Below are 25090 nucleotides of genomic sequence, written 5' to 3' on the forward strand. Positions count from 1 at the left end.
TTCATATATATATATACACACACAGGAGCAGGGATCATCTTATACCGGTCTAAGAATAATAAGTCTTACATCAAATCTTAATCATTGATTTTCTGTATCTAACAGTTAAGATTTATTAGGTCTCACTCATTAATTAATTTTTAATTCCCAGTAAATCTCAATTATTGAATCCACGGAATATATGTCAAAATTTCAAGAAGATAATTACTTTCCTTCCATTTATATATAGAAATAATAGCCTAAACTGCTCCCTTAGAGGAGGAAAAAAATCTCCAAAACTTATATCCAAACTGCAACTCACTTAACTATCTAAATTAAGCAAAAGTGGCTTCGAAAACAGTTATAAATGAAGAAATCTAATAATTACAGACACTGTCATTTTCCAAGTTTTGAGAATTTATAGCAAGTTTCAAGTCACAGTTTTCTTTTTCTTTTTTAATCATATATAAGCTTCTAATAATCTATATATTTTCAAATCAAGGTTTTCATTAACCGATTAGTTTATAAATTAAAATATTAAAATATTACTAATAACTTACAGCAATAGCAGTTTATAAATTTTCTTTTGGTTGTTACTAAAATAAAGATAATCGGAACATGGCTAACCACGACTAGGCATGATGATGACTGAATCAAAATTTTGAAACTTAAATGCTAAACTTTTATAATTTTTAAATCCCTTTTACCCTAAGCTTTGAAATTACCGGCAATATGCAAGATTTTCTTTGCAACTTGTTACCATGACTAATACTAAAAGTAACGAAACAACTAATTATTATTATTTTTTAGCACAACAGAACAAGTTTTTATTTATATAATAACTACTCAACTGCTTGAGCCTTGAAGTATTCTTTGGGATTTGACCAAGCAAAACGTTATACGTCAAGGATATCAACATCTATCCTTTCTGTATTTACAATGCCTTTTAATAATTTGGATTTTTATGCCTGTGGGTTCGTAAAATTTGAATAATACAAAAAGTGATGAGATTATTGGAATCAGGAAAATTGCATTTACTAAACATAGAATAAGTAATCAATTTTACTTGCCAAAGGTTGTTTGAATTAAAGAGAGAGAGAGAGATTAGTTAGTAATAGATATAATTAATAGGAACAATTTATTAATTACAAACTAATTTCTTATATCTATATTGTCATTTGCAATTAAATATGGCTCTTGGGGTTCTCTCAACGTGACAGTCACTCCAACCTTTACAGTTTGAGGACTCCTACACTCAACGGGAAAGAGAGAAGAGGAAGAGCAACTTTTAACTTGAAGAATGATCAGTAATATTATTAAGATACAAAAATCTAAAAAAATACTCATATCTACGCTCTAATTTACCTTAGAGTATAATACCATATATATAACCATCCGATCTGATCACTGCACATTAAAACATATTTAATCATATGATAATATTATGTGCACAGTTGACCATCTTGTTTTTTACGCATTATGTAGATTTTTTAATCAATATATCCAGCAACCTCAAAGACAAATGTGGAGTGGATCCTAATCAGAGTTTATTTTTATATAAAACAATTAATGAAAATTATGTATATAACTTTTTATAGAGTCTTTGTTATCTTTTCTTTTTGGAGTCCAATTAATGAAAAGTTACGTAAATCTTTTTGATATAACTTTGATAATAGGTATGATCCAAGCAATATGGAAATAATAAAGCTATAATATTTATGCAAATAATTATATGGACCACAAATTCAACGAAATCTTCGTAAACGATGCTAATTTAATTTGTAATGTAATTTTCAGTCTGTTCATGTCATGCGGAACAGTTAGGTTAGTACTCCAAGCATCTCAAGGGGTTACCTGTTCTTTTGGGGTTTCCTTGAGCCACTTCCTAATTTCTTAATTGCTCGATTTCAAATTTTAAGCAAACTATTATAGAAAATATGAAAAGGAACAATTAATGAGTTGATTGTGCTAAGCATAAAATAGAACACGTACAGTCTCAGCTTTGAAACTTCTCATAACCATTATATTATAATATTGATCAATATTAATGGGAAACTTAAGTATATAAATATATAATACTATTAAGTATGTCTCGGCAACAATGCATCACTAACAACTTGTAAGTAAGTATACCAGAAAATTAAAAATTTATTCCAAGATACCTCTCCCTATTCTCATCATGGTTATAAAAAATGAGAGGAACAAAGGCGGAAGAAGACGAAGGCTTAGTCTGTCCAATTATTTTAAACCATATCAATATTAAATACATATAATCAATCACCACCAAAACAATAAGAATAATAATGTTTAAGATCAATGATATAAAAATATAAAAACTATAGTTAACTATGGATTTGTACTAATTCAATCTATAACTCGTCTTCCATCTCTTTCCTAGCTACCTCCTGCAGTTTCTCAGGCCTAAAAGTCAAACTCATTTTTCTAAGAGTATTGTTTCTTCTAACCCTCCATCTAGTTGAGCATTTCTGCAAAAATGGCTTCAAATTCTTCCACAAGGGAATGGTAGAACTTTTATAAGGTTCGCCGAATTATAGGATTGACTAAGGTTCTTTGTTTTTTTTTAAGGATCTGAGCATATAAGGAAGCTAAAGAGTGTTTGGTTATCAAGGCAGAGAAAGAAATGGAATTCACAAGTTTTATGGTATTTGGTGGAAGATGAAAAATTAGTTGGCATGGATTCAAGTTTGACAACATCATGGGGTAACCTCTTTTTGAGATGATGATGGAACTACCGGATATTTGGATAATAAGATTGGTTGTGGCATATGCTCTCTGTCTTTGTATATTTATCAGATCAGCTTCTGCAACTGAAGGTTAGTAACTAAATACTATAGTTCTTTTAGATAATTGTATCTTTTACTTGATTTCTTTCTCTTTAATTATAGCAAGCAACTTATTTTAACATGAACTCATGGCCTAGAAATGAATCTTAGTTAAAAATGGAAAAAAGAAAGAAAGAAGGAAACTTCTTTGCAAGGATATAAAAATAGAACTAGTAGTTTCATTCCTTTTAGTTTTTATACTGAATGAATATTAAAACCACTTCATGCTTTCTTTTTCTGATGTAGATCAAATTTCTTTAAGGGGAAATCCAGTTTTGTACAAAATGTTTGTAACCTGTGACATTTTCTGTGCAGGGTTCGAGAGCATAGCATGCTGTGCTGATTCAAATTACACAGATCCACTGACCACCTTAAATTACACAACAGATTACAGCTGGTTCTCTGATAAAAGTAGTTGCAGATCAATATCTGAAATTGGGTTAAACCACAGTAGCAATGAAAATTTTCGACTGTTCAATATTGTTAAGGGAAAGAGATGTTACAATTTGCCAACAATTGAGAATAAAATATATCTGATAAGAGGCACATTTCCATTTGACAGTTTAAATTCTTCCTTTGATGTTTCAATTGGGGTGACACCATTAGGTGCAGTGAGATCGTCCAGCCTTCAGGACTTGGAAATTGAGGGAGTTTTCAGAGCCACCAAAAACTACATAGACTTCTGCTTAGTGAAGGGGGAGGTTAATCCATTTATTTCTTTGCTTGAATTAAGGCCATTGCAGGAAGAGTACCTAGATGGTTTGCCTAATAGTGTTTTAAAACTGATAAGCAGAAATAATCTTGGGGGAACGAAAGATGATGATATCAGGTACCTGATCTACTTTATGTTTTACGTAAATTCCACCTCCATTTGACAAAAAAAGTGTATCTCCTTGAAACCTATAGAACTTAAAGGTTATTGCTTTTTGGTTTTTATAGAAGCAGCATACTCATACACTGAAAAATCAACATCGTTCTCTGTAGGGGATACATAATTGCAATGTGTGTTATGCCCGATCATGTTTTAGACCAAGTGAATTTGAGCAGCATGATGCATGAACCTTACCTACAAATGCATGAGAAAACCTATGCTTCACTTTATAGAAAGAACTATGAGATGCTTGTACACCTTTATATTAACTTTTTTCTTTATGATGCAATGAGATGCACCTGAATGAAAAATAACAACAAATAAAGAAACAAGAAGCAAGAAATCTATGCATCATAATATGCAAATCATAAGAATACCACTGCCGCTTCAGTTTGGATATCTTAACTGGTGCAAACTGCACAGAGAATTATGTCAATATGGTGTATCCTTAGTTTTCTATTGAAATGATTTATGCTTAGTGTTTGGTCTGTAACTTTGTTTAGTTCCTCTGATGCCGTGGACTATATACATGGACAGAAAGGTCTCACAATATGGCTACTTACCAATTTTAGGTACCCAGTTGACCAAAGTGATAGAATCTGGAAAGCAACTTCAAGTTCATCATCTGCTCTTCCATTGTCTTTCAATGTCAGCAATTTTGACCTCAAAACTAATGTGACACCTCCTCTACAAGTACTACAGACAGCTCTTACCCACCCTGAGCGATTGGAGTTCATCCACAATGACCTTAAGACTGGGGATTATGTATACCGTGTGTTTCTCTATTTCCTTGAATTAAATAGCAATGTCAAAGCAACCCAAAGGGTGTTTGACATCTATGTTAATAGTGAGATTAAAGAGGAGAGATTTGATATATTGGCTGGAGGTTCCAACTATAGATACACTGCCTTGAACGTTTCAGCAAATGGATCACTTAATGTAACCTTGGTCAATGCATCTGGGTCTGAGTTTGGACCCCTTTTGAATGCTTATGAGATCCTGCAGGTAAGGTCATGGATTGAAGAAACCAACCAAACAGAAGGTAAGTGTAATTGATCTTATTTACCTGTTTTACAATCCATTTTCTTATTCATCTCTGAACTAAGTTTTCCATATTAATGAATTTTAATTTGTAACTAATCTTCAATCTCTCTCTTTCTTACCCAAACACTTCTTATTTCTTCAGTGGAAGTCGTTCAGAAGATGAAAGAAGAGTTGTTGTTACAAAACCAAGACAATAAAGCGTTGGAGAGTTGGGCTGGAGACCCTTGTATTCTTTTCCCCTGGCAAGGAATAGCATGTGATCGTTCAAATGGTTCACCTGTTATCACTAATCTGTAAGTCATTCCATCCTCCTAATAATGCTGCCATAAATACATCAAACTCAGATTATGGCTTTAATGCATGTACTTGCTTTTTATAAACCAATCAATATCTCTAGCTAAGCTGGTTTTATTTAGATAAATCTAAGCCTCATTTCTAAGTGCTTATTGTTCTATTTTTCCTCTTTCCATTAGGTGTTTATTATTATGTACATTGTTATTTTATTTGTTTTTTCCAGAGATCTTTCCTCTAGTAATCTCAAAGGACCAATCCCTTCCAGTGTCACTGAGATGACCAACTTAAAAATACTGTATTGCTTCTAAAACTCTTCTACTTCGGCATTTATTTTAGGTGGGTAATCCGAGACTCTTTTTTATGCATTGCTGTAATTTTGTCATATGCAGGAACCTGAGCCACAACAGCTTCATGGGTTATATCCCCTCTTTTCCTCCTTCCTCCTTGTTGATATCAGTGTAATTATCCCTTCTCATGCTCAACTATGACCTAGGATGATACTATATAAGTTACAGCACTTCTATTATCCTTGTCGATGTTCTTATAAACTATAAGCACACCATGCCACTTTATTTGAAGCAGTATGAAATTGTCTAAATAATTTCACAACAAAATAAGTTCTTATAATTCCATGCCAAGTGTGGAATCTTGTAAAGGTGAACTGAAATATCATGTTACATATATTGCTGGATTCCAATCATAGAGAAATTTCCTTCTGTTGCTAGTGTCATAAAAAAAATTACCACTCAAACTTTTTCAAATGTTGATTGATTTAAATTTATGGACCAGAGATCTGAGCTACAATGATCTTATGGGACCGCTTCCAGAATCGATTATCTCACTGCCTCATTTGAAATCATTGTAAGTTTTATATGTTGGCATTCTGCTTCATCTATACTAGGAAGCTTCTTTTAATCATTGTTAATTTTTTAATATACTTTCCACCACAAATTGCTTGCATTTTATTTATTTCCAGATATTTTGGCTGCAACCAAAAAATGAGCTACGAGGATCCAGCAACGTTGAACAGTACACTAATCTATACAGAGTATGATATATTCCCTGAAAATAAAAATACGATTTTTCAATAAAAAAAGCAATTATATATTTATTTCCACATTAATATTTCAGTTACGGAAGATGCAAATCAAAAGAACCCAGATTTGGACAAGTAATTGTTATTGGTGCTGCTACATGTGGATCACTTTTGATTACTTTGGCTGTTGGAATTCTTTTTATTTGCCGCTATAGACAAAAATTAATTCCATGGGAGGGATTTGGTGCAAAGAACTACCCAATGGCAACAAGTAGGCATTTTTATCTTCTCTAATCCTTCGTATCCTATTTGTCTATTTGCTTATTAGACTAACAACCAAAAAATATAGGTCACATCATTCTTTAAAGACAATCTCAGATCATAATATCAATGGCTTTGAAAGATGTCACCTATAATATAGTGCATGGTTTTTCATAAGAGAAATTAGTTTTTAACTTTTATTGGCTTCTACAAACATGCAAAATTCTGCTGTTCTGCATAAAGGTTTAAGGGGCCTTACATCTTTAAATTGCTTTCTCCTTCACTTCGCTTGTGTTCTAGATTTCCTCAGTCTCTTACCCCTATGATTAATTCCATTTTTCTTCTATAGATTTGCTTGTACCATACACACATAAGTAAAGGAAATATAGGGTAAAACTAGTATTTCAGTCAGGAACTCGCATATAATGTTGTATATAATGATGAAGGTAATGAAGGGGAAAATATATTAGAAAATGAACATATCCTGTGCAAATTTCTACATAGATGGCTACAAAATTTTTGCATTCGATCCCTGTACATTTTGTATACCTAGTAACAAGAATGTCAAGGACAACAGCCATAATTATGATCATGATAGATGATATTAGTATGAGTTGAAGAACATTGCTATCGCTGTGTGTTTTATTCTGTATGAGGGAAATGCTGATTTTAGCATGTAAGGTTTATAGCCCAATCTACTCTACATATATATGACATATTCTTCTACAAAAAACATGCAGATTTAATTTTCTCTTTGGCAAGCAAAGATGATTTCTTCATAAAATCCGTTTCAATTCAACCATTCACTTTGGAAAATATAGAGGTGGCCACACAGAGGTACAAAACTTTGATAGGTGAAGGAGGGTTTGGTTCTGTTTACCGGGGCACTCTAAATGATGGTCAAGAAGTGGCAGTGAAAGTCCGGTCAGCCACATCAACTCAGGGAACTCGAGAATTTGATAATGAGGTAAAACAGGCTTTTTTAAATTATTAGATGTATCTAAGTTTCCATGAAATGTTCCTAATTTTAAATTTTTAGGCTGCGTGCAATAATGCAAAAGCTGATGTTTGCCTAACCTGGCAAATGCCAATGAAGAATATAAAATATTCTGTGTGTCACAATATTCCCAGCTTATACCTTCTCCCACCCCTCTTCATTGAAATTGGAATATTTCAATAATATCCCTATTTTTTTTTCCTTGGCAGAACTTTCTATATCTAACCATCTAACTAGTCTATGATGCATCATGCAGCTGAACCTACTTTCTGCAATACAGCATGAGAACCTGGTGCCTCTTCTTGGTTACTGTAATGAAAATGATCAACAAATTCTCGTGTATCCTTTCATGTCCAACGGTTCTTTGCAAGATAGACTATATGGTAAATATCCCACAATTTTTTTCAGCTGATATGTTTTGATACCTAGTAATTCTAAAATTCAACATGACAACAGGGGAGCCAGCAAAGAGAAAGGTATTAGACTGGCCAACTAGACTCTCTATTGCTCTTGGTGCAGCTCGAGGCAAGTAATATGATGTTTTATTTTTACTGAGCTTGCATCATATCAGGAAGGAGAAAGAATGAAATAAAGAAAACCTTGAGTGATGCATCCTTAAATTTCTTCACAAGATTAACTCTGTTGCTGACCTAATAGACTGCGTTATTTTTTTCATCTATAACATGTCAGGGACTCTAGTGTTTACATGTTGTCTGATTGAGCAGGTTTGGCATATCTTCACACATTTCCTGGACGTTCCGTAATACACAGGGACGTAAAATCAAGCAATATCCTTCTGGATCATAGCATGTGTGCTAAGGTTGCAGATTTTGGTTTCTCAAAATATGCTCCTCAGGAAGGAGACAGTTATGTTTCCCTTGAAGTAAGAGGAACTGCAGGGTATCTGGATCCTGAGTAAGTGGACTTCTACTATTATGTCTTAACCTGAACTTCTCATACTGCTCTCTTCTATCACTTTTAGCAGAGGATTTATTACAATTCCAAAATGACTGCACAGACTCTCCTATTATTTACTGCATTCTGTGGTTGTTTCATGGAGGCTCTGTCTATCACAGAGAGATTGAAGAAATGATTCTGATTATATTTCCTTTATGAAGTGCATATTTATTTATAGATATATATGCAGAAACTAGATAGTTCCATATCATTAACAACAGATTATAAGGGATAATTACCTGTGTGAATTCAGATGAGATGAAGAATAATATGATACTCCTAGTCCTATACAGAATGCAACCAAACAAAAGCTGACATTTATCTCTATGCAGATACTACAAAACCCAGCAATTATCTGAAAAAAGTGATGTCTACAGCTTTGGGGTGGTTCTACTTGAAATTGTCAGTGGTCGGGAACCTCTCAACATTAAGAGACCACGGAGTGAGTGGAGCTTGGTTGAATGGGTATGGTCCTTGCCTCCCCCCCACTGTATTGTACCAATACCCAAATCACATTTTGCTTATCCATTTTAAATCCTATGTGATTATATTAAGTAGGCACTAAGAAGTAACTTTGCATGCAGGCTACACCATATATAAGAGCGTCAAAGATGGATGAAATTGTGGATCCTGGCGTAAAGGGAGGATACCATGCAGAGGCAATGTGGAGAGTGGTGGAAGTAGCACTGCAATGTCTTGAACCCTTCTCAACATTTAGACCAAGCATGCTTGACATTATCCGTGAGTTGGAAGATGCTCTCATTATAGAAAACAATGCATCCGAATACATGAAGTCCATAGACAGCCTTGGAGGATCCAACCGCTACTCTATTGTCATAGAGAAAAGGGTGCTACCCTCAACTTCAACTACAGCAGAATCAACCATCACATCCCAAACCTTGTCCCACCCACAGCCGAGATAGTAAATGGCTGAATGGAATTCTTTTGATTCGTTTTTGATAATTGTTTTAGTCATATCACATTCTAAATGGTAAAGGAGAAAATACTACTACTGATTATACTTTCATCCATTCTATGCATCTTGAAACTAAATCTCTCTTGCTCAGCCCCATTTTTTATGGGTGAAAAGAATAATTTGAGTCAAATGCTAGAGAAACTATATATGATGCAGAATTCAAAGGTCGTATCATTTGCAAAGTCCAAACTTGACAAGTAAAGATTGCACAAATTAATTTGAGTGTGATTTAATATAAGGCAGTTCAACAATGCATTCAATAGAGCTATAGACACTTGGTTGGACCGTGACAGATTCGGTAAAGCAGGACGAGCACCCAAGTTTATGGAGAATACTCAAAGTTCAGCCTAACAATTACTAAGAGTTCCTCCTATCCCTTTTTTCCTTTGTTTGGGTTCTGTATAATTATAATTAAGTCTTAATCACGATTTAGACACTAGGGATAAACTTACAATCATTGCGTTAGTATCTTCCTAGATCAATGGTTTCAGGACCAGGATTTAATGTATTAAGCAGAAAGGTTGTTTCTTTGGGTGGCATTCATAAAACTCAATCTCTCAACAAAAACAAATTTGGGGTTGCCGCAACTCTCAAATGGCACCGAGGGAAAAAAATGATCATATTTTCTGAAACAATTCTATTAAAAAATATATTTAACGAAAACAATTCAATGGAAACCATCCATCCTCTTTTCTTTGAACGTGTCCTATTTCTTCATTGGGCACAAGATTGATTATTATAGTGCATAATTTTCAATTGGCTTGAAATAGATACATTCAAAACGTAGCCTCTCCCCAACTGTATACCAAACACTCATATTTGAACAAACATCCTAGTGCCGGATTGGATGGGATGATGTAGGAGAATAAGAAATTGTCAGTGGCGCTTGATTCAACCCAAGGTCTTTTTTTATTATTATTTTATAATTAACGTTTCAGATAAAGGAAGGAAAAGAAAATTGAAGCAAATATTTATCCACTTCTGAATTTGACAAACAATTACTAATGATAATGAGAGACAGTTAGTTCATACACTCTTCTTCCTCCCTTCCTCGACCCTCTTCTCCCTTAATATGCCGCTTCTTGAGTAATAATGAGTTGAAGACAGTACTAATGGAAAGATCTGAAATTGTAGGGACAACATATCTGCCATGTTATGCAGTAGAAAGACCATAAGTTCACATAAGAATTCATATGATTAGAATGCAGGCTTGAGTTCTTCAGGTACAGTAAAGTGGTAATATAATTTTCTCCCTCCACGGAAAATTTGACCTACACAATCATATTGAAAGACTAATTATTGAGGGGGAGGGATCATTTGACTCTAGAGTAAGATTTAAAAGTCTTACTCTTCATCCCAGCCCTTGATTTCCGTTCATCCAACGGTTATCATTTAGTAATTTAATGCATTAATTAATTATTAATTTCAAATAAATGATAACCGTTGGATGAACGGAAATCAATGGCTGGGATGAGGAGTAAGACTTTTAAATCTTACTCTGGAGTCAAATGATCCCTCCCCATTATTGAGATATATATATATATATATATATATATATATTCTCAATCTATGAGTATTCTATGATTCTTTTTGAGGGGGTTTGCAGTTAAACTTTTTTTTATCCTAATTTAATCTGCATTATTATTCCCTTCCCCAGACACTCACGAAGTGGGTATTTGAACTGGGTCGGCCCTTTTAATCTGCATTATTAACTACACTGTTTCTTCCATGTTGAATTATGACTCCTTATGAATACTTAAAATTAGAAGGAGAATGAGAACAAGCAAAAGGAAAAGGAGGGAGAGAAAGCTAAGCATCCGTATTTCCGAGCTTGTTTGAGTTTATGTAAGGGAGATGAGATTGTACAGAATCTGAGCCATTTAGAAGAAAGCTAAGTAAGGTATAGTTGTTATCCAATGGCTCAAAAAGAAATTTGTTAAGCGTGTGCAAAGAGTTTGTTAGGGACAATAATAACATTACTCAGGAAGGAGACTGTTATGAACAAAGAAATTATGTACACTACGGATTAAAACCTCGGAATAGAGTACCAATTGTACTTAAATCTGAGTGTGAATTATGTCACATATCATCAAATTAGTATGTTATCATCCATTTCTAGCTAGAGGGAGAAATCCAGATTCTGCTAAATGAGCTTAATTTTTCCTACAAAATGAAAGGTACCAAAGGTGATAATACTCTTAATCAATTGATGTATTCTTTCCATTACTACAATTAAGATGACTGATTTTGGTGGCCCTCAAGTGATTGAGTATGGCATGGAAGTATCTCACAAATGAAACAGAGGTGACAGAAGAACAGAGAATATGTAAGCTTCAATCCAAGGCATGTGCCGTGAACATATAGCCGCATTGGTAAGGACTTTAAGGTTGTGTTTGATGCATATTGAGGGATAGTACAAATAGGTTAGTACAGGACAAATGATTCGAGTTACAAGACAATTTTTTATGTTGCTAGCGGTTTAATGACCAATGCACATGACAGAAAATTTGTAATATCCATGAAGAGCATAACACATAATTTATTATAATACCCATTGGGTTGTGCATTGTTTTACGGGCAATAGAGTTGGGATAATGAAAGAGTGTGATTTGTCAGTCTCATTTTTTTGTTTTTAGATATTTGTGGTGTCCCTTTAGTTACTTTTTATCCAGTATACATACTATTCTAACACTTAAACAAAGTACTATTTTTGATGTGGTGTAGTGTCCCTTATTTTATAGCAAATCAAATGGACCCTAAAAGGCATTGTTACACGACAAACAGGGTAAAAAAATCTGAGAATTGCAATAACTTATGTCATTTTGTTAGTCCAAAGTTGCAAATAAAGCAGTGCAGTTAGCTATATAATGACCCAATAAATAGAAAATCAAGAACTAGATTTACATAACAAAGCATGACACTAATCAAATACTTCACTTTTGATTTCAAAATGACTTACAGATTTAGTGTTTGGTTAAGATTTTACATTATAGGTGGAGAGTAGTAATTACTGGAAAGCTACATTACAACATACATCATGTGGCAAAAAGAGAAGGGTTGGCTGATGCATTGCCCACTTGAACTTCAAGTAGTTCCAAGCGACGCTCCAATACATCAAGCTTCTCATTCAACGATGCTAACTTGCTCTTTGTTGTAGCCTCTGAACAAAGCAAACACAAACAAATGGGTATGTCAGGTCATAACATGAACCCCAGAAAAAATACAGAGTAAATTTCAATAACAAGAGAAAGGGTCTTTCAAAAAATTCAAATTTGAGATGTTTTTGGTGTGATTCAATATGATCCAGCACTCATAGAATACCCAATAACATAACAAAACAGAATAGCTCATCTTTCAAAAAAAAAATAAAAAAACAGAATAGCTTAAACGACACCAAGGTGGGTCGTTTCACAAGGCAACGAGACATTGATTGAGTTTGAGGGAAAAAGGGTATATACCAAATTGGACAAGGAAATCGAAGAGGCGACGAACATTGAGAGAAATGTGTGAGATGAATTCGCGGTTCTCCCAATCAGCTTGCACCGCGATTCCCACGTTTACTGCGTTTGTTATCCCTCCTGCACGTGCCATCTCTTCTTCTTCTTCTTCCCTGCAATTCCAGATCCAGTGCAAATGCACACTGCAGATTTGATTGCAGGGTTTTTCTTTATCCTACTTTCTAACACTGAGTCAAATGTTTAATGCAGTGTCTATATCCCAGAACTCGATATTTCTATTATGAGTTTTATAAGAGTTATATCGTAGGAAAAGTGAGTGTGTTATGTTACAGAGATTCGTTTTGCGTGCCAGAGTTTTTTTTTTTTTTGCTGCGGGTCCCACAAAATGTTGTGTGTGTAGGAAAATTTTTATGGTCATGTTAAATAATAGATGATAAACCCTTCTTTTATTAGAGTTTTTTTTTGTTAATATTAATCGCTATTTTTTGTTTTTGAAAAATATGTAATTGTTTAAAGGACACAAATTTATTTATTTTTTAAAGAAAGAAAGATACAAAGTGTTGTGAGTTTTACTTAAAAAAAAATAAAGATGTGACCTACTTCTTTATGTTTACCTCTCTCAAAAAAATTTAAGTTTGTATTCTGAAAAAAGATACACAATTTTTTTTTATCTGTTAATAATTAAGGAAAAAATATTTGTCATTCTAAATTATATAATTTTATATCATTTTTAATAAAACTATATCGTTTTGATGCGTTTTTATATGTTTTTTTATATTTTTTCTTTTTTATAAAATTAAGAAGAAGAAAAAATGGAGGAAAGAGAATGCATATCTCACAAAAACCATGTAATTTCATAGAATAATGATACAAAATTATGTTTTCCCATTAAATAATGGGAAAAATTATTCTCATGCTACATGAGATAAGTTTTCTCTCCTACACACCCTTCGACAACTGTGTCACATTTTTCTTTTTTTGTCTTTTTATGTTTTCAAGTGGTGGAGTTTATAAGTTTGTTTCTATGATATGAGATAACTTATCTCCTTTGAAATGAGATTAATAAAACCCTTAATTAATTAACAAAGTATTTGAATTTCATTTGACAAAAGTAGTACGTGCCTTCTATATAATCACATTACAAAGACAGATAAGTAATGTAGATATTTGATATATAAATTCTAATAACAAGTGCAAAAGCTTTATTTGTTGAAGTAACCTGCACGTTTTTTAGTCTGTCTATCATTGTCAAATACAGTTCATATATGGATATTTATTTAATGGAACACAATAAGAATGGTCTTCTTTAATAAATAGTTTTTTTTTTTTTTCATTGGTGTAGCAGGAAGGATATGGAGATTTTTATTTTTATTTTTAAATTTGTCAGGAAGTTAAAAAGTGGGTTGAATAATGATGCCACCAACAAAAAGAAAAGTAAATGGAGGACTGGGTTCTTCATATTTGAAATACCAACTTAATTTGATTGCTAATCTAATTTAATCTATCTCATCAAAAAAATGCTTCTTATTTGATGGTTGAAATGTCCTTTCAGCGGTTCAAGTAGATTTAGAAATATTTTTAGTTAGATCCAATTATTTATGGGGAAAGTACTTCTTACGTGACTGCAGAAGGAAAAATTTGCAGCAACACAGGATACGCGTCCGAATTCTGGATTTTTTTTGTTTTTTTTGTTTTGATAAGATCCGCACGTGTATCTTAGGATCCGCACGTGTATCCTAGTGTTAAAAATTTGCTGCAACTTTTCTTATCAGCAGCCACATGAGAAGCGACGGATCCATTATTTATATATATAAATATAGGAAATTATACATCTCCTGTGGTAGAAAATGTTTCATCTTATTCCACAGACACAAACACATATGGGGCTACCGTTTTTTTTAAAAAACAAAAACAAAAAACAAAAAATAAAAGTGTTCCACAATTTTCAAACTATTACTAGGAGATGAATAAATCTTCTTGTAACAGGAGAAATTATTCTTCCATAAATATATAATATTATTCTGAATTTAAAAGTAAAAGTAGTATTAATCCTGTCATTTTTTTGGGTCTCGATCCAAATAGAGTAGATTTAGAACCGTGCCAGCGTCATACTGCATCGGTTTTTGACATTTCGGTGTCTTTTTAAGTGTTTTTATGAAAATAGATCATCTTATATATTATTTAACATAATTATGTAATGTAAGAGAATTCTAAGTCCTAATCATATAAGAGTGAAATAAGAATGCTGATTTTATAATTATCTATTACAATATTTTTTTCTCTTTTCTGTATCACTATTGATTCATTTTTGTATAATTATAATTTTTTTACATAATATAATCATATTAAATAAAATATGAGATCAACTCGTGTTTTTATACGTTGTTTTTAATTCTAGAACATTTTCATAATTTTATGTTTGTTTTAATTATATTCTTAGGATTAATCAACACCATATAAAAAATGTTTAAAATTGTTATTAAGGAGGGTTGAATATTTTTTATATTTTGATAATCATAATTGATAATGTTTCTCTTTTCAATTTCAATTTCCTGCTTAGCTCAACTTGTGTATTTGACATTATCAAGTATCAAAGTCTGTACAATGACTTCCAAGACTTTTAATATAGCAATTTTGTTTCTGGAATGTAGCATATTTGTGAAAATAAAACAAATTCGAGGTTAGACCTTTTCCTATCAAAAGAGAAGAGAATATAAACATAAAATTTGATTCAGAATTATGCGTGTAAATGTAATTTTTCAAGAATTCTTAAAACATTTTTTTTTTTAAATTTCAATGACATTTTTTTAATTTTATATTTTAATTTTAATTATATCTTAAAAATTAATCAACGTCATATTTTAAAAATTAAAGATATTTTTTCAACGAAAATATATTACAAAAAGACAGTTTCCTGAAGTTAGATCATCCACCCACACCCACCTACGATTAGTCACCCATCCATCCCCCACTTGAGCAAGACGTGAAGGCAAGGAATCAGTTGTTAGAACGCAACTTTCCCAATTTTCTATGTATTATTTTAGGAACGTGGGTGAGAAGTGTTGGTTTGATCAAATGATGAAAGAATTGATTGCTAAAAAAAAAAAAAAAAAGCTAATAGCAAAATCACTGATTTAAAAATATAAATTCCTTTAAATGTTGTAAAGTAAAATTAATTTTAAATGTATCCATATTATTATATCTAGAAAGTTGAGTCACACACTCATTTGAAAATAATAGTGTGGCCAACTCTATCCTGAAGCTGCAACTGATAATAGGCCATTGTGCCTGAGCAATGCATCTGGTGTTGGTTCTCGCCCACGGAATTGCACAAAGACCTGCATACATCAATCAGCATTACATGTTCACTACTTGATATAAACATAAAAGATGCTTACTCCACATAACTTAGCCATATTTCTTCTATTAACAAAATGCAAAAAAAAAAAAACATGAATAATGGAGTGAAGGGGTGTTGTTCTGATGTATTTCTTACCTCCAGTGGTGCCTTGCCACCTCCAAGAGCAAGAATGGTCTCCCGGAACTTGTGTCCAGTTTCTTTAACAGCCTGTGTAAACACACAATCATCAAAATCAAACACGTAACATGTTTGGTAATTATAATAAGGGTTTCGATTTTCTCATGCAGTAGGAGAAAATTTTCTCATATTGTAGACACATCTTACGCGGGGCCCACATCTATTAAAAAAATAAAAAAGCAAAAGAAAATATTGCACACAAATCGAAGGGTCAATAGTAGAAGAAAACAACTCTCCTACGACATGAGAAAATATTTTCCCTAATAATAAATATTAAACCATTCAAAAAATAGTTTGAGTTTGCAAGATCATCACCAGTTGAGGAAAAAGAAAGTTGAGGGTAAGGGGAGGCAAAAATATAAAGTATAATAAACTTATAAACCAAGTTAAATTAAATGTGGGACAACAGGCTGAACAGAGCCACTTATTGCTTGAAATTATCACTTTTCAAATGGCAAAATAATCTCCTTTTTAAACCATCCTGGGAAAATTCAAACCAATACTACCCTAAATCCAAACCACTAGAACTCACAAGCACTTAAATTTCAAGACTGTTAACAACACTTCCAAGACAGCAAAACTCAACTAATTTCAAAGATAAGTAACATCAATTTGGTCCCTCAAACAAGAAAAGTAACATCAAAATCATCCTTTGGGGACTAAATTAATGTTATTTTCGATTATTGAAGGACTAAAATTGATGTCAATTTTCTATAATTGAGAGATTATATTGAAATCATTTTTTTATTATTGAGGGACTAAACTGATATCACTTTCCATCTCTCAAGAACTACATTGATGTTACTTATCTTTCAAGGACAAAATTAATGTCAACACAATCATTGTGGGACAAAAATGATTGTTAAAATCTTGAAAAAGTATTAGGTGATAAAAGAACATAAGCTACTTTTTTATTCAATTATAAATAATTATGAAAAATAGGGGATTTTGAAGATCAAACACAAAATCAAGTTCTTAAACAGTAAAGCCAATCCTTATTTACAGTTTTTTTTTTTTTAATCAAATATACCTTGCCGTTATCCAATCCAGCATCCTCAAATGCAGAGAAAGCATCTGCAGACAGCACCTCAGCCCACTGCACAACAGATAAATTCACCGTAAGATATAAATTAGTTTTTTTCTTTTTCCTTTGTTGGAGGGACATGAGAAGTTCTGTAGGGGAATAGGGAGGGTAAAAGTGGAAAACAAAAGCAGGGGGCGAACCTACCAAAACCAGAAAAGAAAAGTGGACAAGCCTAACAAAACTGGGAAAGAAATGTCCATCATTATTAAAGCAGTATAGAATATACCTTGTAGCTATAGTATCCAGCTGCATATCCACCTAACAAATACAAAATCCAGAAAAAATAAAATCAGTTTTGTCAATATACTTTGCATAATTACAAAGAGATATAAGAGGCACAACAAACCTGCAAATATATGACTAAAGCTGCAAAGGAACCTGTCCTCTGGTAATGGAGGAATCACTTGAGTTTTCTCAGAAACTCTGCGGTCAACATCATATATGGATTCTGGTCCCCCTGGAACATATTTTGTATGAAGTTCCAGATCTACACTTGCGAATTTTATCTGCAAATCATATTGACAGATATAGATTACAAGGCTAATCATGTATTTAAAACATAAAATACAAAACACAAGAAAGAAAGGTCAGAATCAGCATAAAAAGTAGGTTCACTTAATAGAATATTGAAGCCTCACAGACAAGTTACTTCAGTTCACTTAAGAATAATAGAACCCAAGAAAAAAGCTTGTATGAAGAAATGCAATTATACCAAAAAATATAATAAGAATTAACAGCATCTTAAATCAGTTTCATTACATCCTTCTTGAACAAGCTGCAAAGACAAAATTTTGGGATCACCGAGTAAAGCCATTATGGAATAAGAGACGGGGAGAACCACAGAGTACCAATACTAATGCAGACTGCTTAGCCTACTCCAAACCCACAAGAACAAAATAGTTATCTCATAACAAAGTTCAAAACTTGAAATGAAGTATATATTTCCCCTTATAAAACCACTCCTCCTTGAACCCCGACTAGCGAGGATGAGATGAGGACAATCCTTGTACGCAACTATACTCTTGCATATTTGCAAAGAGGCTGTTTCCCGGATTTGAACTCGTGATCTTTTAATCACAAATGAACAATTTTATCACTGCTCTAGGCTTGCCCTCTTTATATATTTCCACTTATATTGCACATAAACCATATGACATTGTGAACGTGAGAAAAACATAAATTGATAAGCTAATTTAAATAAAAATACAGAAAGGAATAATTATCCAATACATAAACTGACCTGTCGAAGACTTAGAGAGCCAGCTCGATAAGTCCTAGCAGCAACAAGCTTCAAATATACATCTTCAGGGAGACTCTCCCCATTTTCAAAATGCTTTGCAATGCCCATTAAAGTCTCTCTAAAGCAACAAAAAATGCCTTAAATATGAATGCATGATACTCTGGTTAAAAAATCATAATGTTATTTTATATACAAAAGATATTAATGTGCGAAAATTCGCCTCATATAAGGCTTTAAAATGGATAAGATCACTCAAATCAAACAAGCCCAATAATTTCCAAGTGCCGTATAGGGATAAAATGGGAAGAAGTTGAAATGTTGAACATAAAACCAAGAGCATGCATCATTGATGCCTCAGGGACAAAGGATAATTGGAAACAATCAGATTTTACAAAACATATATGTCAAAAATTATTCAAGAGACTTAATCAAAAGAGGATGAAGCTAATAATATACAGTTATAACATACAAAGTTCATTCTTCACTCTGGTTATGAGTTATGACAAAAAAGAAGGCTGAACATAACATCCATGTAAGACAAGGGTATGAACCTCACATGGACATATACTCATACTTACCTATGGTAACACCAGTTTTCCATAAATTGAGAAGGCAACTCAACAGCATCCCACTCTATCCCTCTAATACCAGCAACAAGACCCTCATCTTGCTTAGTAAGCATGTGTTGAAGTGCATGGCCAAATTCATGGAAGACAGTCTCAACCTGAGAAAAAGGGAAAGACAAAAGGATAGTTCGTGAACCATTAAGAATACATACTCAGTAAACAAATTAGTAACTGCAACTCATTCTGCACATTAAGAATTATTGTATCTCAGTTGCTATATCATGCCTTAGTGATCAATCAATTTTATTATGCCAAAATGTAAGAAACTACCGTCAACTATAGTTCAATTTCAGAAAACCCCCATGTGATTCAAAACTCAACAACTCAACCCCTTCAACTTATCAAACTGTGAATAACTCCATACAGGGTTTTTTCTTTTCTTTTCTTTTCTTTAACTTACTAATCTATGAAAACTTTGATAGCACAGTTATTAAGATATAGTGTAGAATTTTAAACTGTTGTAAATCTTGATATGTTTCATTCAGGTTAAAATCTTTTACATAATTGACTTCACACTTCACAGTTCACACTCGCACCAAAGAGCTGGATCTTCCCAAGTAAGGCTGTCCACTGCCCAAACTGAATTTATTACACAGTCCAATACATCATAATTAAGAGGAATCTAAGCAAGAAATGTCTTCATATCAAAAATTCAAAATATGTCCTAGAATACAGTCAATTCGAAAAATAGTGAGAGATCATTCATGCATTCAAACCAAATATTAAAACACAGAACCCCATTAATAAATACCATTCTTACACAATTGTTCTAGTGGTCTTTGACTCAGTCTAAAATTTGCAAGGATTGAGATCAAAACCAGACGCAGACACTACCAGTGGCAATTAGTGTTCCCATTAGCATAGCCCAACCAGCTCTTTTTTATTGCATAGATAATGATAGCTAAAAAATATGAGATAGATAAATACATCAAGTAAACTGAGGTTACCTCTCGGAACGTCATTAGACTTGGCTTGTTTCCTACTGGAGGGGTTTGATTGCATACCATGTGGGCAACAGGCAACCTTGCTGAGGTACCATCACGTGATAATACACGACTACGAGCAACAACTTCATCCATCCATGCACCTTGCCTTTTTTCAGAAGGACGGCTATAAGGATCAAAATAAAAATACGCAATTGGACTACCTGAAGAATCTTTAACGCGAAAGAACTTGACATCATTATTCCAAACCTGAATAACAATAATCATGTATCAGAAAGTTTAAAACAGATGCTACTCAGTACAAGCGCCATAGCTGAACAAAGGTAACTCAGTGTTACCGGAGCTAGACCATCAGCTGCCTCAATTTCAATGCCAAAAAGTGTTTTTGCAAGGCTAAAGAGTCCATCCATAACCTTTGGCAGAGAGAAAAATGGACGCAGTTCTTCCTATGAGACACAGTAACAGAAGTCTGAGCTTTCCAAGGCAGATTAAAAGTTTTGATATCAAAAGAGAAAGACTGACATATTATTAAAAGCAATAAAATCTTGAAACAGTTGGTACATTAGTCAATGGAATGAACAAGGATTAGCAAACAATATAATTAGAGGGTGGGACTGTGAGAGGAAGAAACTCCTACGTGGCTGATGAAGAATGAACCAAATTATGAAACTTTCCCTTTAATAAAATATGTCGTAGTGCAGTGTTAGAGAACATAAAATGTTTACACAAGTAGCAAAAAAAATAAAATTCATATGTAGGAACAAAAATATGGAAAACAAAGTATGAGAACCTTCTTGGTAGTAATTACAAACTTTAGAAATGAAAAATTATTTTAATTGCATGGGGCCTGTATGATTCACATTTTAAAGCCCGAGTATCCATAGGATATTTACAACATTCAACCAAATGTCACAAAATATTTTGCATACTTATGATAAATTCCTGTAATTTTTCTATAATAAGGGCCAACAAGTTCACCATAAATTATCACAATTCAACAGCTAATGAAATAGTTGTATAAAACTACTGACTACAATAATTCTATACATGAATGGCTTATTAAATATTATATTATGTGGAATGGAAATTAATCTTTCTTCTGATCATTCTAAATTTCTTTATCGTCTTGTCAAATAGTTAATTGCCAAAACTCAAACCTCATGTTCTTATAGTGTCTTTTCCTAAATGATAACTGTGAATGAGTGAAAGAGAGAAAATGGGAGAGAGCAACCTCATTAATGTCATATTTTGACTCACGAAGCCTCTCACTCCAAAAGCTAATGTCCCAATGTTTCAAATCATCTGCTTCCAGTGCACCCTGACTTCTGGAGAAAATCTTAAGGTCTTCGATATCTGCAAGGAAGAAAGATGCAAAACCTAAGTTATTGTCAATTAAAGGAGGACACACACACACACACCCACAATCACATATAGGGTATACGTCAGAACTATTAAGTGTTGATTATTTGGAATCCTACCAAAAAGACATCTATTTGTTGCTATTTTGGAATATTCAAAGACAATAAAGGGCCAACTCTAGAAAGTCTATATACCATGCATTTTCCCATACATAACTAATGAAAAAACTAAATATAATTTGAAGCCTTATGCAAACACTAAATCAGGAACACATCTTATATACTACCTTGCACTGCAGCATCCCACGAAGCTCTTCGAAGCTTTTCTAGAAGTTCTTCTGCCTTATCAACAGTTGCCATTTTGGTTGCCATGCTAACCTGATAGATTATACATCAGCAACCTAAAATAGGATTGTATTCTTTATAACAAAAGAATCATACCTCAGCATAGTTATTGTAGTTGAGAAGCTTGGCCTTTTCCAACCTAAGCTTTAAAATTTGCTCAATTATTTCTGTATTATCCAAATCTCCACTAGATGCACGTGCTATATATGCACGGTAGACTTCCTCGCGCAAAGAACGGTTGCGAGCATGTTGCATAACAGCAATAAAACTCGGAGCATCCAATGTAATTACCCATGGCCCGTTCTCAGCTGTGGCATTTTCATGCCCCTGCATTTACCAATCAAGAAATCTAAATTCAAAAAGATAGCTGATTGTCATAACTTGAGAATAGTATCATAACATGTCAACATGATATACCTTGGACACTGCACTTTGTGCAGCCAACCCAAGAGCAGTAGCAGGTAATCCTTCAATCTCTTTCTTATCAGTAATCAGCTTTTCAAATTTCTTTGTTGCATCCAGAACATTGTCCCCAAACTTTTGTGATAACCTTTCCAGCTCCTATGAATGGTATCATTCAATCATAACCCCATTACAACATTTGGTATAATTTGGAGTACGGATTTTGAGCAAAATCCCTCAGTGACATATATTGTTAATAAATTGGGATTTCAAGCTGTTGCAAATAGCTCCTTTCTGATTTTCAAAATTTTGAATTTCAACAGAATTTTACCTGTCCATGTTGCTTATCCTTTTATCCTTTTTATTTGTAAGTCACAAACATTCAAATTTCAAAGTATGTATAATTACAAACCCATGATCTCATTTTCCCTTGTCTGAGAAAAGAGAGGCTTGGTTGCTTCCATAAAACAGATAGAGATATAAACTAAAGCATAGTACATAATCACTATAAATGATGGAAATCAAATAACATGCACTAATAATAGCCACCATTTATGGTTGTTTTTAGTTGTTAAAAAACGCAAACCTGTTCAATTTTGTTAAACTGTTCTCTTTTATCATCTTCAAGAGAAACACCATTAAGAACCGCCTCCTTTATTTGGCCTGCAAAGGAACAAGTACAATTCTTACTTGGTAAATGTAAAATGACAATTCCCAAACAATAAATTTGTTTAAGTCAAGTGAACGGTAAGTGGAACACCAGTTTACGATTTAGTATGACTTCATGAGTATAGAATTTTTTCAACAACAGGTAAGACTAAGTCACACAGATATTCCATATTACAAGTCAAACACCAAAAAGTAGAACACAGAACATCTCTCTCTTATACTTAGAAGCCCAGCATCAAATTAGTAAAAGAGTGGATCCATAAATCAGAAAAATTTACACCAACTACACACCCAGCATCTTTCACATTTCTCCATCTAATCAAAAAAAAAAATCTAGAAGCAGAGAAGCAGCATCCGTATGTAATCCAGAGCAATTGAAGCTACTTAGTATAAGAAAATAACATGCCAATACAAAAAATCACATCACAAGAACAGCATAGTAACTTACTTTCAACTATGCGTCTGCGAGCATCACTAAGTCTCTGCCATTCAGGAGACTCTTGAATGGCTTTGAATGCATTATAAATAGGTTTGCTTTGACCCAATCTAAGCTGAAACTTAACTTTTTCTGCCTGCAAACAAAAAGTAAGCCTTGTTAGTGCAACAAAATTACTGCACTCATAATTCAAAAGATAAATTACACTATAGATGACCAAAACCAAAAGAAAATATATTAAATAGAGGGCCAAACAACAGAATAACATCTTGCAATATGGCTCATATGTTAAAAGTGTAGCAAATAAACGAATTCCTATAAAGTTTCACACTACACCCCAAATGCACAGAAACAAAAACACCCAAAAAAGAAAAAGAAAAAGAAAATACCTGCACATCTTCAATGGCAGAACGGAGCTCAGAACTATCCTTAACGGACTTAAAATGATTGACAATGCCCCAAACAACAGACAACCGGTCTACAATCTTCTCCAACGGTTCAACCAACTTTGGCCATGAAGGTTCCACGGTGCGTTCCAGTTCTTCCAACTCACCTTCCTACAAAAAAACAAAAAATCAAGCAAACAACCCGCAAAGACCTAATCAACCAAGACCCATTAACCCAAATCCAAGGAAGAACCCGAAACGAGACGAAAGGTGAGAACTTGTTACCAGCTTTTTGAGGAGGGTGCGAATGCCGGGTCGCACGTGTTTGGGTTCGACAACATCGAATGGCGGGAACTCGAAGTCCTTTAGAAGAGGGTTGGCTTCGACGAGGTCGTCGATCGCGGAAGCAGCCATGGACGGAGCAGAGAGGGAAGAAGAGCAAGCGCAAGCGCAAGCGAAGGAAGGGGAAGTGGACTTGTGAAGTGCTTCAAGGCAGAAGGAGAAGGAAGAGGACCAGAGGGGACAGGGACGGGATTTAGAGAATTGTTTGGGGTGAAAAATGGAATGAGAAGTGCGCTTTAGGAGTGGGGGAATGGAACAAGAGAGTGTAAGAGTGCGGGTAAGGCGTGTAGCCATGAGCATGTTTGCTATAAGAAGGGCACTAACCAGAACTCCGTGTCTCATTTTGAAAAGGTTCTTTATCTGTTTAGTATGTTTTTTTGGTCAGGAACATGAAATATCTTTGATGTAGATACTTATGTTTTTACTTTTTGAGTAATATGTCATTTTTATAATTCTATGAATCGGTATAAGGTATTGAGATTTTTTATTTTTTTTAAACATCAAATACATTTTTTCAGAAAAGCAATTAACTTTTATTTTTTATTTTTTTTCAAGTTTAGTAATCTTAATTTTGCTTGGATTCCAAAATATGCTATGGTGATGACTGATGAGGATTTTTTTCAGCTTTGGATTGGTGTGATGCCGCTTATCTGTTTTGGTTTTTCCAACTTGTCTCTGAAATGACTTAGTTTTTCACATTTTTTAATTTTTTTTGGAAAGGATATACTTACCACCAAAAAAAGTTTACTACCTTTACAACCAATCTAATCACCGTTGATTTTCGTCAATCTAATGGTTATAATTTATTGAATTTACTTTTTTTTTAGTACAACTATAGAGGTATTCTCATTCAACTTCTTCTGGTCACTTTGCCCTCGGGGTACGGCCTTGTAGGCTAGTCCCTCATTGGAACAGCGGGTGCATTGACCTTCGCTACCGGAGGAAGAATGAGACTAATCTCTCGCTACCGGAGGAAAGATGAGACTAATCCCTCATTCGAGGAG

The 25090-nt window shown here is 33.6% G+C and overlaps 3 protein-coding genes across 5 annotated transcripts; 1 reads left to right on the forward strand and 2 right to left on the reverse strand.

Annotated features, from left to right (window-relative positions):
• The first annotated feature begins 2716 nt into the window (after window positions 1-2716).
• On the forward strand, window positions 2717-9205 carry LOC133283974 (nodulation receptor kinase-like). The gene is made up of 15 exons (XM_061480908.1): window positions 2717-2813; window positions 3138-3651; window positions 4266-4735; window positions 4880-5030; window positions 5255-5326; window positions 5421-5489; window positions 5821-5892; window positions 6008-6079; window positions 6163-6338; window positions 7069-7295; window positions 7582-7708; window positions 7782-7850; window positions 8051-8240; window positions 8615-8747; window positions 8867-9205. The coding sequence occupies exons 1-15, from the start codon at window positions 2717-2719 to the stop codon at window positions 9203-9205; spliced, it is 2778 nt and encodes a 925-aa protein (XP_061336892.1).
• Window positions 4909-12953, reverse strand: LOC133283976 (protein BRICK 1). Of its 3 annotated transcripts, none has more exons than XM_061480912.1 (3): window positions 12717-12953; window positions 12293-12418; window positions 4909-5014 (listed from the first exon to the last, which is right to left on the reverse strand). In XM_061480912.1, the coding sequence occupies exons 1-2, from the start codon at window positions 12847-12849 to the stop codon at window positions 12294-12296; spliced, it is 258 nt and encodes an 85-aa protein (XP_061336896.1). In that variant the 5' UTR covers window positions 12850-12953; the 3' UTR covers window positions 4909-5014; window position 12293. The 3 variants fall into 3 exon arrangements, with proteins under 3 accessions (XP_061336896.1, XP_061336895.1, XP_061336894.1); XM_061480911.1 differs by lacking the exon at window positions 4909-5014 and adding an exon at window positions 10254-10403; XM_061480910.1 differs by lacking the exon at window positions 4909-5014 and having other exon boundaries at window positions 12177-12418.
• Window positions 12954-15849: 2896 nt separating this feature from the next.
• LOC133283975 (probable cytosolic oligopeptidase A) lies at window positions 15850-25073 on the reverse strand. The gene is made up of 17 exons (XM_061480909.1): window positions 24030-25073; window positions 23748-23915; window positions 23371-23494; window positions 22840-22916; window positions 22269-22412; window positions 21948-22178; window positions 21794-21884; window positions 21380-21501; window positions 20487-20594; window positions 20152-20397; window positions 19157-19302; window positions 18579-18696; window positions 17685-17844; window positions 17565-17596; window positions 17285-17350; window positions 16213-16284; window positions 15850-16054 (listed from the first exon to the last, which is right to left on the reverse strand). The coding sequence occupies exons 1-17, from the start codon at window positions 24426-24428 to the stop codon at window positions 15968-15970; spliced, it is 2391 nt and encodes a 796-aa protein (XP_061336893.1). The 5' UTR covers window positions 24429-25073; the 3' UTR covers window positions 15850-15967.
• Window positions 25074-25090: the final 17 nt, after the last annotated feature.

The sequence above is a fragment of the Gastrolobium bilobum genome, unplaced genomic scaffold, assembly GCF_033153095.1.
Source record: "Gastrolobium bilobum isolate Gb01-03AN ecotype WA unplaced genomic scaffold, APGP_CSIRO_Gbil_v1 utg1266, whole genome shotgun sequence".
Lineage (NCBI taxonomy): Eukaryota > Viridiplantae > Streptophyta > Magnoliopsida > Fabales > Fabaceae > Gastrolobium > Gastrolobium bilobum.

Bases quoted from the DNA above. Each gene is read 5' to 3' on its own strand.
- LOC133283974 (XM_061480908.1), top strand. From the start codon at position 2,717: ATGATGATGGAACTACCGGATATTTGGATAATAAGATTGGTTGTGGCA. The intron at 5,490-5,820 runs GTAATTATCCCT...TTTATGGACCAG, and splicing joins TCCTCCTTGTTGATATCAGT to AGATCTGAGCTACAATGATC. The intron at 6,080-6,162 runs GTATGATATATT...TTAATATTTCAG, and splicing joins AGTACACTAATCTATACAGA to TTACGGAAGATGCAAATCAA.
- LOC133283976 (XM_061480912.1), bottom strand. From the start codon at position 12,849: ATGGCACGTGCAGGAGGGATAACAAACGCAGTAAACGTGGGAATCGCG. The intron at 12,419-12,716 runs GTATATACCCTT...TGCTTTGTTCAG, and splicing joins CGATTTCCTTGTCCAATTTG to AGGCTACAACAAAGAGCAAG.
- LOC133283975 (XM_061480909.1), bottom strand. From the start codon at position 24,428: ATGAGACACGGAGTTCTGGTTAGTGCCCTTCTTATAGCAAACATGCTC. The intron at 23,916-24,029 runs GTAACAAGTTCT...GTTTTTTTGTAG, and splicing joins GCACCCTCCTCAAAAAGCTG to GAAGGTGAGTTGGAAGAACT. The intron at 17,351-17,564 runs GTATATTCTATA...TCTGTTGTGCAG, and splicing joins CTGGATACTATAGCTACAAG to TGGGCTGAGGTGCTGTCTGC.